Source organism: Sinohyriopsis cumingii, chromosome 1 (assembly GCF_028554795.1).
Source record: "Sinohyriopsis cumingii isolate HCF-2022 chromosome 1, ASM2855479v2, whole genome shotgun sequence".
Taxonomy (NCBI): Eukaryota; Metazoa; Mollusca; class Bivalvia; order Unionida; family Unionidae; genus Sinohyriopsis; species Sinohyriopsis cumingii.
The window spans coordinates 168,753,454-168,771,004 of NC_142961.1; the positions used below are offsets into that span (position 1 = coordinate 168,753,454).

The window sequence follows — 17,551 nt, forward strand, 5'->3', positions numbered from 1 at the left end:
TGTCCTATAAATGCATTTGTATTGTTTTGTAGCCCATTGGAGATGAATCAAATGCAAGACTTGTAGAGACTGTTGGCACTCAAAGAAGTAAGATAGTCTTTAATGCATGTTTTGTTTGATCAAATAATGCATACATATAATATTTACTCACAATACTTTAATAGCTACTCTGCCATGATTACTAGCCTAATAACATTTGATATACATGTATTTTCATCTTTTTATTTGCTTGTATTTAGAGTACTAATATCAAATTTCATATTTTTTTCTATTACATTTTTACAGCATAACTTTTCGAAACTACTATATCGTCATTATTATGCAGATGTGCAGTTAAACCCCATGTATGTAGCTATGCACAAAGTATTTTGAAAAATGTGTTTTCAAGCTGTAACATTAACTTCTTTGGATTTATCATGGTCTCATTATTACATATTTATCTTTTTCTCCTCATAAACCTTAAGATATTACGCCTGGAGCTGTTAAAAGATTGTAATCTAAAAATAACTGGCCATCAAAATTGCAGACCTTTGGCGATCAAGTTTTTTCATTAACAGTCGGAAATTTGCAAAAATGTAAAAAATGGAAACATTTTTTATAATACCCTAAACTAAATAAATGTTAAGGTATTTATGAACTTGTATGAGGAAATAAAAAAAGACATGTAAAACATGTATTCACATTTTTTCTACGTACAGTAATTGAAGAAAATGGCTACTGATTGTACATTAGGATTCACATCGCTTTGATTTACTCCAAAATATTAGCACAGTCCAGGTGAATCAAAAATGCAAAATGCATGTTACTATGCATTGTTTCAATTTCACTGATATATCTTCCTAAACACTGAGTAACAAATTAAAAACTGAGACTATACTTAATGACACTTTGGCAAGATTGTGATGGGTTAAGTCGTATTTATAACAATGTAGGTTGGTGCTGAAAATTGCCAAAGTAGCAGTCCATTTCGTAAGCTGATGATCAGTCCTATTAAAATTGCATATCTAGTGTTTAAAAAGTTGTGAATCTGCCATATGGTGTGCCGATTTTAGTCAAAAGTTGATATAAATTTGCATTGTAACAATTTCGCGCCTTGAGAATGACATCACTAAATACTGTTACTACTTCCATTATGCTGGCAGTGCATATTCTGGATTGGATTACATGTGTGACCCACTTAATTAAAAACTCAATTTTCACACAAAGTGCATCAGCTAAAAATGTTGAAAAAATCTTAAAATATAGTAAAATTGTTGCTCTTTCTAGAAATGTATGTATAGAGAGCATATTTGGCTGAAGAAGAGGATAAATGCAATCTAAATACTTTGTAGTGCCCTTGCTCGCATTAAAATACGCGCTAAAATTAAAATAATGCTGTATACGCTAGATTTGGTTTTTTTACCTTACATAAAAATAAATAATTCCATGCAAGACATTATTACTTTAACACAAGGTTTGGTGCAAAAAGAGGCCTAACGTTAATTTTCAAAAGCATATTAGAGTTATCCCCTCCTTGCTTGTGCATAGCTAATGTATGCATACATGCACACACACACACACACACACACACACAAATACATTCTTGGACTTCAAATTATGGATTTTTTTTATTTAAGAAAGTGACAGGGATTTTATGTGTCATTTGTCTGATTCAAATTAATTTTTATTCTCATTAACAAAAACGTTTATTTTTCTTTATCTCTAGAGTTTGATTTTGAGCCACTGACAGTAGTGGAGATAGGAGAAAAATTAGGACAACTTAGGACAGAGTAAGTAAAAATGTTCTAAAAGGTAAAATTGGTGTCTTAGCTATACAGTATTACTTTTCAATAGATGATCATATATTCAGATAACAGTGGTGTAAAACGAATCAGAACACAGTTCTTATGAATGAAATATTAGTTTAAAATGCTTTAATAGGAATCAGAACAAGGTACTTATGAAAGAAATGTCACAACAATGTGGTGACGTGTTCTTGAGAAATCTTTTAAAACATACAAGAAACAATTAAATGGTAATGTATATATTAATAGAGTAAAACTTGGATATTCAGACATCAGTTACTCTAATACTTTACTTTAATTGAAAATGTCTTAGTCACAGTATGAAACACTCATGTGACCTGGGAAAATTAGAAACTACAAAAAGCTCAAACCAGAGATCTGTGTCAGTAATGCTTTACTGTACTTATTCATATATTGTACTGCAAGAAAATGTATACATATAAAGAAGATTAAAATTAAAATTTAAAATGGGAGATGCAATTCAGTTCAAGTCATTTTTTGAAGAAAAGATCTGGATAAATAGACAGTACTTAAGTGTAAAATCAAGAAAAATGAATATGGATTTAATTATTGGATTTTGTTGGATTCAATACAGTGTTTTATTGAACTCAAATAGGAACATGAAGCTGAGGCTAGTGTTTATATTTTACGGCTGAGTAAAACAATATATTATTCATTTATTACTTTCATCTGTGATCAAAAGACCAGAAAAGCTTATGGGATTGATTGTTTTTTTGTTTTCTTTTGCCCGTACCTCTGTTAGCAGAAGTTTGTTATCGCTGTTTTTCCTTCAAGGATTGCCATGAAACTTGACACACACATTCATGCCAAGATCTACTTGGTTCTAATTGAAAGTAGTGTTACCCAGACATCCAGTATGACTGTGACAGTAGCTATCTTGAAAATCTTGTTATTGCTACTCTTGTATGCATGGTCATATTAACATGGGGTTTCATTAAAAGACTTCATATGTTGTAATGGTGTAATAGATGGTCTTGAAAAAAGGGTACAAATGTGGTGTCTAATATGACTAACACTGCAGCCTTCTTGGAAATCTTGTTAACAGTACTCCTTGATGGATGGTGATATAAGTTTGGGGTTTTGACCAGAACATTTCACCATGGTGGCCATTTTGAAAAATTTATAATTGCTGCTCCTCCCAGATTGATGGCCAAAGTGATATGTGTTTTCACCAAAAGATTTCTTCTGATATTTAGCCGGTCATAAGTGAAAATGGTGCCAGTCTTACATGGAGTATGGTTGCTCTGATGCCCATTTTGAAGTGTTGTTATGGCTGCTTTTCCTGAATTGATTGTCATGTTGATATGGGATTTTAATCAGAAGACTTCAAATGTTGTCTGGTTGATCCTGAATGAAAATGGTACTGATCTTACATCCAATTTGGCTGCCACAGCAGCCAGTTTTAAAACCTTTTTGTTGGGGCCCCGAGTGGCCGAGTGGTCTAAAGCGCTGTCAGTTACCGATCACTGCCATCTCACCTCTGTCTGCGTAGGTTTGAGTCTCGGATTCGGCCAATGTTGGTATGTGAGAAAGCTTGCCAGTAGCTTCTCAAGGGTTGTTGGTTCTTTCCGGGGATTTCCCGGGTTCTTCCTCCACCATTAATAGTGGCCACCATGTATAGCCTATTGTGTGCTGAAAAATGGCGTTAAACCCTACAACAACAACAACAACAACAATAAAACCTTTTTATCACCGAAGAGAATTGGACTCAGCAGTTAAGAAGGAGAAACGGTCTTATCTTTGATTCTTGGAAATTCTGTTCTGCTAGTAAAGTGTCAGTCCCGTGGAGGAAATATTATTTATACATGTCTTTTTTTTGTATGTGTTATCTGATCCTAATACATTAGCTGTACAACCACCATCTTGCAAATCCAGCTCTCCCAAGCTTGTTTTATGCAACAGATATGCTAAAAGTTACCTCCCCATTAAAGTGGAACTCGGGCATAAGTGATCTCCACTTGGGTAGAGGGATTGATGTTAAATCCTGACCATGTCAGTTACTAATTTTATTTGTGCTCACTCTTCTTTTGAGATTTCACAATATCAGATCTACTTGTGTTCCCACACTAATGTGTGATCTTATGGAGTTTTCTCACAGCAGGGAAGTAAACTACAATTATATTTTTGTTACTCACTCTAATTCTGTCATTTACAAAGAAGTGACACATTTTTGGTCAAATTTATTCATGTTTACACCATTTTAATTTCCTGGTCCATAGTATTTTACTTCATCTCAGTACTCAGTTTGGTATATGAATTTGGTCAAATAATAGTCTTGATAGTCTCAGTAATCTTGATAGTGATGAACTATGTCTGACATGGAAGGATACAAATCAGCAAATGGTCTGTCACGATAGACTACTTGGTGTTCTGGTAGATAATAACCTATCGTGGACTGAACATATCAAACATATCAGTAAAAAAGTCAATTCAAGTTGATGGCTTCTCAGTAGGATAAGACATTTTCTCCCTGAAAGACACAGAAAACTATTTTATAACAGTTACATACAACCCTATTTGGACTACTGTAGTACAGTATGGGATAATTCAAATGATAAAAACATAGCAAAGCTGGCACATCTTCAAAAAAGAGCATTTGGGCTAATATCAATCCAGAAAGAAAGCAAGGAAAGTATAGCTGGTAGGTTAAAAATATTACCTATTAAAGACCGAATCTGTTTGAGAAAAGCCAAATTAATGTACAGGATATATAATAATAGTGCTCCTGAATATTTACAATCACTATTCCAGTATAGGCTACCTGGTAATACTCCCCACCTGCGATCCATGTCAAGCAAACAGTATAAAATTCCCAAACCAAATAAGGAGTTATTTAAAAAAAGTTTCCAATACTCTGGAACTCTGCTCTGGAATAGTATTCCAGTTGAGATTAGAAATGCCCACTATATTTCCCTCTTCCAAACCCAATATATCCAGTGGCTTCAGAGATGCAGCTTAAATAAATAAATTCCTTTGTATGAGGGCCTCAAGGTAGATTAGTTTTTAGCTAATTGTGTTACCCTCTTTAAATAAGGTCATTATTATTATTATTATTATAGTATAGCATTGCATAACACAAGGTTGTTCATGTAATCATTTTTGGGTACTTGTGTTTTTCATTAGCATTTTCTTCACAGTAAGTTCAAATGATGATTGATTAATTTCCCCAAGATATGCCTTTGTTTTGCTCTTTGTAATTCCAGGTGTCAACACAGTGGGCATGAGGTGCAAGCCTTTTAAGCTGGTGGACGATAACCATGATACAAATCACATTTTTATGAGGTGTAACTTTGAGCTATTCTTGCAACATATGCACATGATGGTCAGAAATGTATGAAAGACTGGCTTTGACATACAAATTAAACAGGCAGGCAAGAAAGCAAGAAAATGCTCCAGCAAAGATGTTAACAATCATTATTTCTGTTGTTGCTGCCTCAGTTGAGAGCTTCTTATTTGCAGATATGTTGAATGAAGAAAAATCACAAGTCCAAGAGAAAATTAGGAAGGCTAAATTATCATGGCTTCACATACAGCACCTGCACCACCCTCAATTAAAAAAATGGAATAGGTCTTTCTGGATTTACCCCTTGGGTCTGTACTATCTTGATATGGTGGTCTGTCTGGACCTTCAGTGGACATAATGGGATAATGATCGTTCCCAGGATAGTCAGTACTTTATGTTGGCATTAGATGGCAGTTGGCTACAGACAACACCATGGCATTAGAAGGCAGTCATCATTGGAGTCAGTCTTGTAAATGGCATATGTTCAGATAAGTGCAGTATAATGCATGTTTGTTAATTCCAGAGAACTTACAGTATGTGGAGAGAGATGCCTTACTTTCCATGTCCAACTTCCTCAAGGAACTCCATGAAACTACATTTAGATTACAGACACAGTCTTCCAACCAAAAAGGAACCAAAAGCTCTTACCTCTGCCATCTGGTTTGGGATTTTTTTTGTCAGATGGTGTCATCATTGACAGATTCACATCTAAGTCCACTACATCCTGGTCATGTTCATTGCTCTAGCAAATTCATGTCCCAGTGGAATCAGCTAATTCAAAGTAAATTTACTTTTCCCAAAGGTGATCAGATGAATCGACACCTACTGGTGTGAACCACTGATGGATCTATTAACAGCAAGGTGGAATACAAGGTTACCAATCAGTGTCTCTCCAGTCCCAGATACAAAAGCCTGGGCAGTTACATCCATAAAATTTGAACAGTCTAAATGCATGTGCTTTCTCTCCAACCTCTCTGATTCCCAGAGTCTTGCAGAAAGCAAGCAAATCAGAGTGCTGTCTGGTCTTGATTGCACATTCAAGCAGGAAAAATCATCTTTTGAAAATAGCACCAGAAATTCACAGTGAAATTTTTGTGTTTCCTCACCTGCAAAGCAAACAAGAAGCCAGGTGTTCATTCTGAACATGGAACTATTATACATTCCTGCCTGACCATATCAAGCAAGCTGTTAGGGAAAGATAACTCTCAGCAAACTTGGTACAGAATCACTCATACAGGAAGACTCATCACTTTGAAAGCATGAAAGGAAGTGGAGAGTGTTTTTCCTGTGGTGTGAGTGGAAATGCATTTAAAGCCACAAATAGTTAACTTTCACTTTTGCTTTTTTATAGAGAAGTTTTCCCTTGTTACTTTAAAGGCTGCTATTCCACGATCTCTGACACATTTATCATCACAGAAGGGAGGGCCCTGGGTGGCAGAGTTGTCTAAAGCACTTATCATTACCAGTCACTGCCATCATACCTCTGTCCACATGGATTTGAGTCTCTGGCTCAGCTATTGTGGGTACACGGGAGAGCTTGCCCTTGCCAGTAACTTCCTGTTGGGTGGTGGTTCATACTAGTTTTTCCTGGGTTCAACCTCCAACAGTTATACTTACTTTTGTATAACCTATCATGTGCTGAAAAGTGGCATTAATCCCAAAACAGCATCATCATAGAAGGGATGATTTTGGCCAAACAAAGACCTCTTGGACCATCTGGTGAACTTTGAATTTTCCAGACCAAAGGCTTTAGTGCTGTGTTTAAAATGGACTTTACCATAGGTTCTGACATGACTGAATAAAGTATCTTTTAAACCAATGTCTAGAACCTCCTTGACTTTCCTCTCTAGCAAAACCTTCTCCTAGTAATTCTAGCTATAGCAAGCAGAATCAGTGAGATACATGCCTTGTCAGTCAGTCCAAACTATCTGCAGTTTTGTTGTGATTGTTTGATTTCAGTTATGATGGCTCCTTCGTTCATTACTTAGAACAGGGTCCCACTCACTGGGAATCAGAACTTGTTGTGAAACTGCTTTCATTGTCCCCTTTGCCCCAAGGGCATCTATGGAACCCTGTAAGGGCTTTGCAGTGGTACCTGAAGCAAGCCAAGTCAATGACTAGAGAGAGATGTCGTTTACTTATACCTCTGAGAAAAAGGAAAGGATACTTTCTCTGTTCAGACTTTAGCATCCAGTATGTAGTGTATTATTTGTTATGTATATAAAGAACTAACCCAGAATCAAATGAGTTTCATGAGCATTTTGGCTAACGAGATTTGGGATGTGGCTACTAGCAAAGCATGCAAGCATAGCTGTTTCCTAACTGACAATATTCAAACCATGTGATGGAGTTCAAGATTTACTTGCTCTAGGTCTAATCTTGAAGACATTTCATCACAAAAGGTCTCAGTGTAATATGGTGGGACCATTATTGGGAGAACTACAGGTTACCTTCATAATGACATCACCATGAGACTTCTGTTGGATTTGTAGAAGGGAGGTAGGGGATTGAGCTATATTCTGACCTACTACTGATATGCTTACTCTAGTCTGTACCTCTTATAAGATTTGAGGCTACTTTATGTACATCAGGGATTAGGCATTCTGTGAGGTACGGGGATGTTACTCCCTGTACCTCTTACCTACTCTCCTAATGTAAAGTGATCAGGTAACATATTAGATGAAGAAAACTAATTTTGGAGAAGAATATGTTTCTTAAATAATACTTACCTGATTATAATACAGGCCCACCCTCACAACAGTTAAACAGGTAACTGATAGGATGGGATATGATGCCAGTCCCTCTACCCAGGAGGTGATATCTCTTGTCTGGCTTCCACCTTTTTGGGCAGAAAACTTGAATCACTTTTGTAGCTAAATACAGACATGGGAGAGCTGGGAGTTAGATTTGCAAGTTAGTGGTTGTATTCCTAATGCAATATGATTAGGTAAGTATTATTGAAGAAACATAATTTACTCCAAGAATAGGTTTCTTCAATTCTTCAATCTTTTGGTTGATTCCAGAATTTGAAATTTTTTTGAGCTATGGTTAATTTAACAGGAAGCAACAATAATTTTCCAATTTTGACCTGCTAACTCATGCAATGAAAATGTCTCAAAATGTGAATTATGTGTTTTCTTCTTCTGTTAAACTTCACTGCTTACATGAATTTTCAGTTGCTCAACAATGATTTTTAGTTAACTTCTTTGAGGTGGGCTGACAAGATTTTGTTTAGCTCATGTCCACATAGAGTTTTCCATGCTGCATAACACCCTTTATGACCATTTTTGCAGTGTTGATTCAGTGGTAAACTCTCTATATTATTATACATCGTATATTGTGACAGGTGATCCTCAGCAAGTTAACAATGTATTGTATATGTGATTGAGTATATGAATTAGATGAGTGCACTGCATGCATTTCGTGTATGGCCTCAGCTATAGTGGTGACTAATCAAGATGATTACTAATGTATGAACTAGGCTACTAATAGTGGTCATGTGATCATACTGGCCATCGCTCCAAGGTTACTCAAAGACAGTGACTTTCACCCTGTAAAATCTTGCTTTTAGAAGTGGACAGTGATATTGTCTACTGAAGCAGAATTTAGAACAATGATTTTTAAAAAAACAAACAGTATAGTATCTCTACTTGGATATCCATTGCTATTGCCATTTCTTTTATGTCGTTAATGTCCAGTCACATGGGTCAGCATTTCATTGGCTAGATCACATTAGCCTAAATTTGTTTTCTGTGTGATAAGTAATGTTTACAATGGCTACCATGGACTACTAAGAGCTTCATAGAGGTGATTACACTCTGGTTAGTTGTCTGCGTTAGATGGGCTGAGGAATTGTTGTTTTTTTATTTAACATAGCAGGCATTTAGTTTTGGTTGTATCTCAGTATCTTGCAGTGCAGTTATTAACAACTGCTCAGTCTTGTCTCTCTCTTTTTAAAATTCAAGCAACACATTTATAAACTTTATACACCTATTGTACAATGACATATACCTTCATCAGACATTTTTCCTGGCAAAATCACATTCTCTATATGATGTTGACGTATGATTTAATATTTATAATAGATTTCACTGGTTTTTCACTTGAAAATTAACAGCGTTGTTGGAATGAATGTTTGAAGTTTCCAACAGCTTTTGTCCAATATCAGTTTAATTCAAATACCTATTTTAGGAATTAAGAATGTATGAATATGTATACTTACAGAGTTTGTTTTTATTTACAGCAAACTAACACAAACAACTGGTCCCAAGACATACTTTTTCAAAGATGGGTTTGCCAAGCTGGAGCAGGCATTGATTAGATATACTCTCTCCAAAATACTCAAGAAGGTTTGTTTTGATGATTGTTTTGTGACTAATCTGTAATAATATTTACTATTTATATTGGGCCCTGAGTGGCCGAGTGGTCTAAAGCACTCACTGTTCCGGATCACTGCCATCTCACCTCTGTCTGCGTGGGTTTGAGTCCAAGGCTCAGCTAGCGTGGGTATGTGGGAAAGCCTGCCAGTAGCTTCTCGTGGGTCGGTGGTTCTTCCCTGGGTTTTCCAGGGTTCTTTCTCCACCAGTTGTACTGGCCGCCATGTATAGCCTATCTTGTGCTGATAAATGGCATTAAATCCTAGAACAACAACTATTTATATTGGATTATACATTAAGAGTACAGCCGCAAACTGTCCAGACCCAGATCTGCCATTGCATAATGCACCAGCTGGTTTGGGTCTGTTTTTGTTGGGAGAAATCAGTAAAACTCTCAAAATAGACCATGATATGCTGGTGCCTTATGTATCAGTAGATCAGAGTTTATTTGTTTGCTGCAGGACTCAACTTATAAGTGAGTAAATAAATATGGTACTAAATATTTTTTTAAATATGTGCATTAGAATTACATTTACTTTTTTATAACAGTTTTGTCTAGTTTGTTTTATTTCAAATACGAGGTAAGTTTTCTCAGATATTAAAATTTTACATTCACTTATATTAAAATTTTGTTTATTTTATTGTTTGTCTGTAAAACTTCAAAGCTTTAAGAATTCTGTTTTAATTTCATAATTTTTTAGAATTTATGTATGGCTAAAGATACATTGTCACCAGCCTATTGCAAATACTCTCATCTTTGTCAAATAATAAACTGTCAGATTGGATTTAAGGAAGATGAAAATAGTCCACAGAATTTGATTCATCAGAGACATAAATAAATATTGGATGCCTTAAAAAATGATTTAAAAAATTCTCTTATTTTAACGGTATGATGAAAACATAAATGGCGAGGAACTTATTTCATAGTAATCATTTATATGATAATGGTTTTCTTCAGAGTGACCAAAAGACATAGATAAAAAAATAGAAAGTACATCTGATGGATATCCGTCTCTAAGTGCCAGTTTATATTTCTTTACAAATAAAGTGCAATCTGTATGTACTTCTTTAATTTTTTCTCACTAGCTTGGATTTACTTTATAGGGATTTCAGCTGGTTGGTGTTCCAGAGCTTATCCATCCAGATATTGTGGTGAGTTATTTAGTAGATTGTCCAAAAAATGTCTAAGAGGGCATACATTAAGTTTTATTTTCCCGTTTTTAACAGTCATAAGTAGAGTTTGTAGACTTTTAATATATCACATCAATGATTGAATACTTGGTTACTAATTACTGAAGCTGTTCAATCATTTGTTCAGCATGAATAGAAATGGTTATTTACCCGTCATAAAGAAAGCTTTGACTGCATTTACCATTAATGCAACCAGAGCTTATAATTGACAAGATACCAGTATTTTACCACTATTGCAACCTGAGCTTGTTATGATAGACAGGATACCAACCATTTACCAAATTTAGGCTAGTATTGTGTCCATGATATTTAAAATCGAAGGCATTACAGAAGAATATCATTAGGATAGTGGTAATTCCATATGACTCAGAGAGAAGTAAGATGTGGTACCAATATACCAGAATGTGATAAAGAAAATTACAAAGTAGCTTAGAAGTAAGCAAAAAATACTTAGCTGAGACCTTTCACATTTGAAATATAGCTAAACTGAAATGGCAGGTTTAAACTGAAGTTAAAATTTTTTCCATTAACTGTTTCTTTTGTAGAGGATGGATGCCAAGTTAAATTGAGTGTATACAGAGAGAAATTTTACTTGCCTTGAATGTTTTCATGTCATTTTATCTGTATCAGAGTTTTCTGTTCAAGTGCATGGACTCTTGTGCAAAGATAACTTAAATTTCCACCAATTGTGTATGAGATCAAAATTTTACAATCCTACAGACCAAAATAAACCCAATACAGACCAGAAACAAAAATATTGAAAATTGTTAATATTCACCAACTGGAACAAGTATATTCAAACTCATATTATAAATGTAAATGCATAAAACCTGATATGTTTTACAGGAGGGATGTGGGTTTAAAACTACAGGAGAGACAACTCAAGTGTACAGACTTTGTCCTGAGACCTATGGACAGGTTTGCCTTGCTGGGACAGCTGAGATGCCTCTTGCAGGTAGAAATCCACACATGACATATTCCAAAGAAGCAATACACTTGTTTATAAATCCCGTAAAAGTTGTAACCCTTGGCTTAAATACTTGGTGAGATATGGACAAACCAGGACAGGTAGCTATAGTTTAAGTAGTATGTTCTGTTACTGTTTTTCTGTTGAGTGTAAATTTAATTCACAAATGATCATAAATGAGGCACACAAAAAATTATCAAATGTGTGACAATTGCACTATTTCCAAGACCAAACCAAAAATGTTCTTCCAAATTTGAAGAGTAACTGAAAATCATATCATTAAAAATTACAATAAAGAAGACTTTATTGCAGAACTGTTGTGTTAACTGGGAAAATGTTTTACCTAATTTAAATTTGATTAAAGTATGGATTGAAGTATCCCAGCTTATATAGACATACAGGTTTAGATGATATTCCTTCAGATTCATAGGGGCTGTATCATGAAGAATGCTATTGCTTATACAGAGACTAGTTATATTTTAAGTAATGCTGCTGATGAACTGAAGGTAGCGAGGGTAAAACCCTTGTTTATGAAAAACAGTTGATCTGATGTTGCAAACTACTGGCCAGTTAGCATTCTCTGCATCATATCTAAGATTCTAAAGAAGCCAGTCTGCATCCAATTGGAACAATACTTACCTGACAACAGTATATCATATATACTGCAAACTTCACAAACCCAGATTTGATGTTGCATAGTCTCTGCAGCTTGTAAAAAGTGATCAGTTGACCAAACAACATAAACCTTGATCTGCCATTGCATTGTGCAGTGGCAGATCTGGATCTGGATCTGTGTTGTTTGCAGTTGTTCTGGGAGTATATCAGTTGACTGGTTACAGTCACGCTTATCAAACAGATTTCAGTTTGAACAAGAAAGTTATCTGCTATAGGAGTACAGTGTGACCCCGCTATAACACAGTAGTTGGCAGCCATACAACTCGACTGTGTTATAGACCAAACCATGTTATAAGCAACCAGATCAGTTAGCTAAAGGAAATGATGCATGTACACCCAAAAATTTGTAGGGTGGTAGGTAATAAATGCGGGAGGTAAAATACGAGCTTCATTGGCACAGTTACCATCTTAAATCGATGCATATTAAATGGGAAATACACCTGTAGTGAAAACAGAGAAGGCATATATATTTTACTTTATTTAGAGAACCATGGATTGGTACATATGCATGTATACTGTTTGTATATACATGTCTTATGTATAGCATAAATAGAGTATCAACACTGTGTACTCACCCTGAATCTCATCACATACATTGAATCCACAATACAATTAATTCCATCGAAAAAATGCACACACACAAATTTAAAATATTCAATAATTTTGTCACAGGTTATATAGGTCTGAATTCAGTGGATAAACATAGCACAATCACAGATATTTTAGTGTTTTGTCCTAGCGACATCTGATGGATTTCATGAGTTGCCTCCCTTAGTATGTAATGCCAACTAACCAATATTGTGTAACAGTGGTGCATCCACAATAGTATAGGCAATTGACTAAAAAAGGATACTTTGTAAGTTTAATATAAAATATATGACTAGTTCCAGAGGGAAGCCGTTACAGGTGTATTTGAATGAAAGGTATTTGTTCAAACATGGACCAGCAGTGGAAATTCCTAAACTTGTTTACAACTTTGAATGTTTTAGAGAGGAGGCTGACCTACATCAAGGCTCTGTTATTGTGTCTTAGTTTATTTTATATAATGTTCTTTATTTGAGAAATTAGTTATTCTTGCCATAACATCTGAAAGCAGAATCAGTCTGTTGTTTTGTTCAGATTTTCATTTGAGTGGAATTATTCAAATATTATTCACTGAAAATACAAAGTGCTCATCAGTAATATTCTTGTACTGGAACATTACTTTGGAGTAATAGTGGATTCAGGCAAGAACATTTTTGGATTATATTATTGTGATATATCAAAAGACTGATAGCATATCATTACACTTCAGGCCATTGGCACATTACCACGTTCGAGACTACAGGTACATCAGCACATTCAGTATTGGAACTTGTTTGGAATACCACTGGAATTCAGTTGGAACTTTATACATTTGGACTTGAAATAAAACTTTCTTAACTATTTTGGATGTAATTCACAATACCATAAGTTCTTTTTAAATTTTCACTTTGTATTCTCGGGAAATGACTTGTCTGTTGAATTTAACAAACTTGTTGCATATGACTCTTGTCTGTTATTCAGTTTAAGACCATAGAGTCATAACAGATGTATGTAGTGTTTTACAGCACCTTAGCATAAAAGTGAATGTGTAGTGCCAACAAAGGTTAAATTTGATGAACAATGTAAAAATAAATTACATGAAAATTTAGGAAGTTCAACCTTTCCAAAAAGTGTAAAATTCACTACAAGATAAAATGTTGAACTTAAAACTGTTAAAAATCATATTTCTCAACAGATCCTCATCTTGTTTTGTGTACATCTCCCTTGGTAACTTGCATACAAGGGGGTCCAAACACATAGACCGTACTATAACGAGGGTGCGAGTTTTCGAGGGACCTCCATAACAAGATGAAATGATACCATCCTTGCTGGACATTAAGAAATGGGGCGGAGGGCCAACTGGTCTCTTTATTACTTGTTTTAAAATTGCATTATGAATAATTGTCAAAAAAGCACTTTTTCTAATGAAGTTATTTACTTTTACGTAAATCGACCTTTATTTTCAAGATATCCAACAGCTGAGAGATCATTAACATTGTTCCAACTGGTTTCAGCAACCTTCACGTGTTTGCAAAAACATTGTATATTAATATCACTGCTTTATGTTGTTATTGAGTAGTCTGGTTCCTGATCCATCTGCTCTCTGCTTTGCTCTTGTTTCTTGAAATTAACTTCAAACTCTCAAAGTAACATTTAACATGGTAATACAAGGAGGTCAACCTTGATTCATTGCAGCAATACAACAATTACTTATGCAAATTAGGTATCAAAACACAGTCGGTACTTAATTATGTTCTCACAGAAATGCTTGTGGATAGAGATGTTATGGTAGATTGACATTTTTCACGTTTGAATACGACAGGGCACATTGTATTGATGATCATTACACTTAAACTGAACTAAAAGATATAACTAAAACACATTTCCTGTGAATAAAAAAAGCTACTTATTTAACTGGTATTTATTTAAAGTGATGCCAAAACTAGGCATTAGTGACAATTTCATTGATCGAAATTTCATTGCATACTGTTTTTTACAGTGTACCAAGAATGTTATTTGGAAAGAAATTTGTACAAAATATGTGACTTATTAAAAGTTGATAATTTCATATCGTTTGTTCAAATTTCCAAGTCATATCAACCGTTTTTGATGATAAAACAAGTGATATATATAAGTTTCTCAGACAAATTTTGATCACGGTTTTCTTCATGTTCAACAAATAGGGGTAAAATTTTGTGTACTTTCTTATATAAAAAATGGGATCCATGGCTGACCCCGCATTATAAGCAGGTTTGCAAGTTATCAGGGTGCGAGTTTTAGAGGGAGTGGTGTATATAGGTTATACAACAAGATCTTGCATGAGTTTAATTATGAGCAGCATCTATGTGTGAGCTTGTCTCAGATTTGCTGAGCACCTTACCACTCGAAAGGCCATATTTCTTATCAGATGTTGTTGAGACTTGGTAAGCAAACTTGTACTATCAAGATATCGAAGATCATGAGGAAGATAAACCTGTATGAAAGGAGCATTCTTTCATCTTATTAGCTCAGTTTTCTGTGTTACTGCCATAGATTCCATATTTCTTATCAATTTTGATCACTCTTTCTATATAAACTAGGGTTATCAAGATCTCAGATTTCTTCAATGACTTCTTCACATATTAATGAGAACTCTTTCTTCTAATTGATTATTCTTATTACCACTCTGGAGGGTATATTTGGATAGGTTTGCTCATTACCACTCTGGAGGGTATATTTGGACATATTTGCTCATTATTGCTCTGGAGGGTATATTTGGACAAGTTTGCTCATTTCTGCTCTGGAGTTTATATTTGGACAAATCTGCTTATTACTATTGTGGAAGTTATATTTGGACAGGTTTTCTCATTGGCACTCTGTAGGGTATATTTAGACAAGTTTGCTCATTACCATTCAGGAGGGTGCATTTGTACAGGTTTGCTCATTATCACTCTGGGGATATATTTGGACAGATTTGCTCATTATCACTCTGGAGGATATATTTGGACAGATTTGCTCATTATTGCTCTGGAGGATATATTTGGACAGGTTTGCTCATTATCAATCTGGAGGATATATTTGGACAGGTTTGCTTATTTTTCAACTTATACAATTTAGTATAAAAAAGAGCCAATAACATTTTTTACATTTGATATATTTGGTAATTCATTCATTGCACTTTCAAAAGCTGGTATTATCTAGTCTGGCAAAATTCATTTTCCCTATTTTAATAGCTGCTATGGATAGTGTACTTTAGACTAATTCAGGCTGATTTTTTAAGCACAAAGCATTAATATAGCATAGAGGTATGCCAACATTCTCTCCATTGTGCATGTTTTAAATGAAAACAGCTTCACCTTACATATGTCACTCTCTCAAAAGTACATAATAACTGGTGAGCGTCCCCTATATTTGTACAGGTTTGCTCATCATCACTCTGGAGGATATATTTGGACAGGTTTGCTCATTATCACTCAGGAGGATATATTTGGACAGGTTTGCTCATTATCACTCTGGAGGATATATTTGGACAGGTTTGCTCATTATCACTCTGGAGGATATATTTGGACAGGTTGCTCATTATCACTCTGGAGGATATATTTGGATAGGTTTGCTCCTTATCACTCTGGAGGATATATTTGGACAGGTCACTCTGGAGGATATATTTGTACAGGTTTGCTCATTCTCACTCTGGAGGATATATTGGGACAGGTTTGCTCATTATCACATCATAATGAGGTGATCTTGAATTGGAATGGCTTGGTTTGTTACTTCTCTGGAAATTGTATTTTTGAATTAAATTTGATCCATCTCATTGTGGCTAATATAATTAAGATCTTGGACGAGTTTTATGTTGAGTGACAAATTTGCATATTAATGAAGTGATCTTGCATCTGATTGGCCATGGAACTTGTTCCCACTGAAGAGGCATTATTTTTTTAAGGACATACCAGGAAAAAAAAATAGTTTTTGATGTCAGATGGTAATCTGCAGTGATGTAAGATTTGCTAATTTTGAATTTCTCTTGCTTTTCAGGTTATTTTTTGAATGAAGTTTTAGATCATAAGAAGCTGCCAGTGAGGTAAGATACAATCCATGCCACCCAAAATTTCATGCAAATCATTTTATTTTGTCCTATGATATTTGTCTCATTTGCAAAACACAGTCGAGACCTAGGGATGATAGGGACACAGGAATCCAACAGAATTGTCATCATTGTAGGCATCAGCTTTAAGTTTTTGTATTTAGCTTAATTTCTTGTGATCTTTTTTTCTTCATCCTGGATGATACTACTAACCATAGTTAAAATTTGGTCACATCTAGGGGTGAAATGATTCTGCTGTGCTGCATATCGATATGATTCATGATACACAGTCTGCGATATGATACATTATTGATATACATATTAACTTTATGGTCTTTCTGTCTTTAGAAGGTCTGTCATTGGGTGGTATGTGGTGCCCTTTTATGTGATTTACTGGTTTTTTTGCAGTATGCAGATTACAGGCACTTGTATACTTTGCACTTACTTATATGCCATTCTTATCCGTGACAACAAAATTACTTTAAATCAGACTACCCGTTAGTTGTCAGTGATTTGTATTCAGCATTTTGGGCCATATAAGGCTGCTCCATCTCATCAGGTGCAAGACTCACTTTAGCTGCCAGAGACAGGTACTTTGATGAAAATATTTTTACTTCTTAATTTCAT

The 17,551-nt window shown here is 34.9% G+C and overlaps 1 protein-coding gene across 4 annotated transcripts in view; it reads left to right on the forward strand.

The window, feature by feature from the left end:
• The window catches only part of LOC149808354 (serine--tRNA ligase, mitochondrial-like), a 63,049-nt gene that overhangs the window by 20,871 nt on the left and 24,627 nt on the right, over positions 1–17,551 (forward strand). For all 4 annotated transcript variants that reach the window (XM_089976035.1, XM_089976040.1, XM_089976029.1 and 1 more), the window contains exons 5-10: positions 33–87; positions 1,706–1,769; positions 9,332–9,437; positions 10,569–10,616; positions 11,502–11,610; positions 16,876–16,921. In XM_089976035.1, the coding sequence (XP_089832161.1) occupies positions 33–87; positions 1,706–1,769; positions 9,332–9,437; positions 10,569–10,616; positions 11,502–11,610; positions 16,876–16,921 (428 nt within the window). The remainder of the gene's footprint in view (positions 1–32; positions 88–1,705; positions 1,770–9,331; positions 9,438–10,568; positions 10,617–11,501; positions 11,611–16,875; positions 16,922–17,551) is intronic.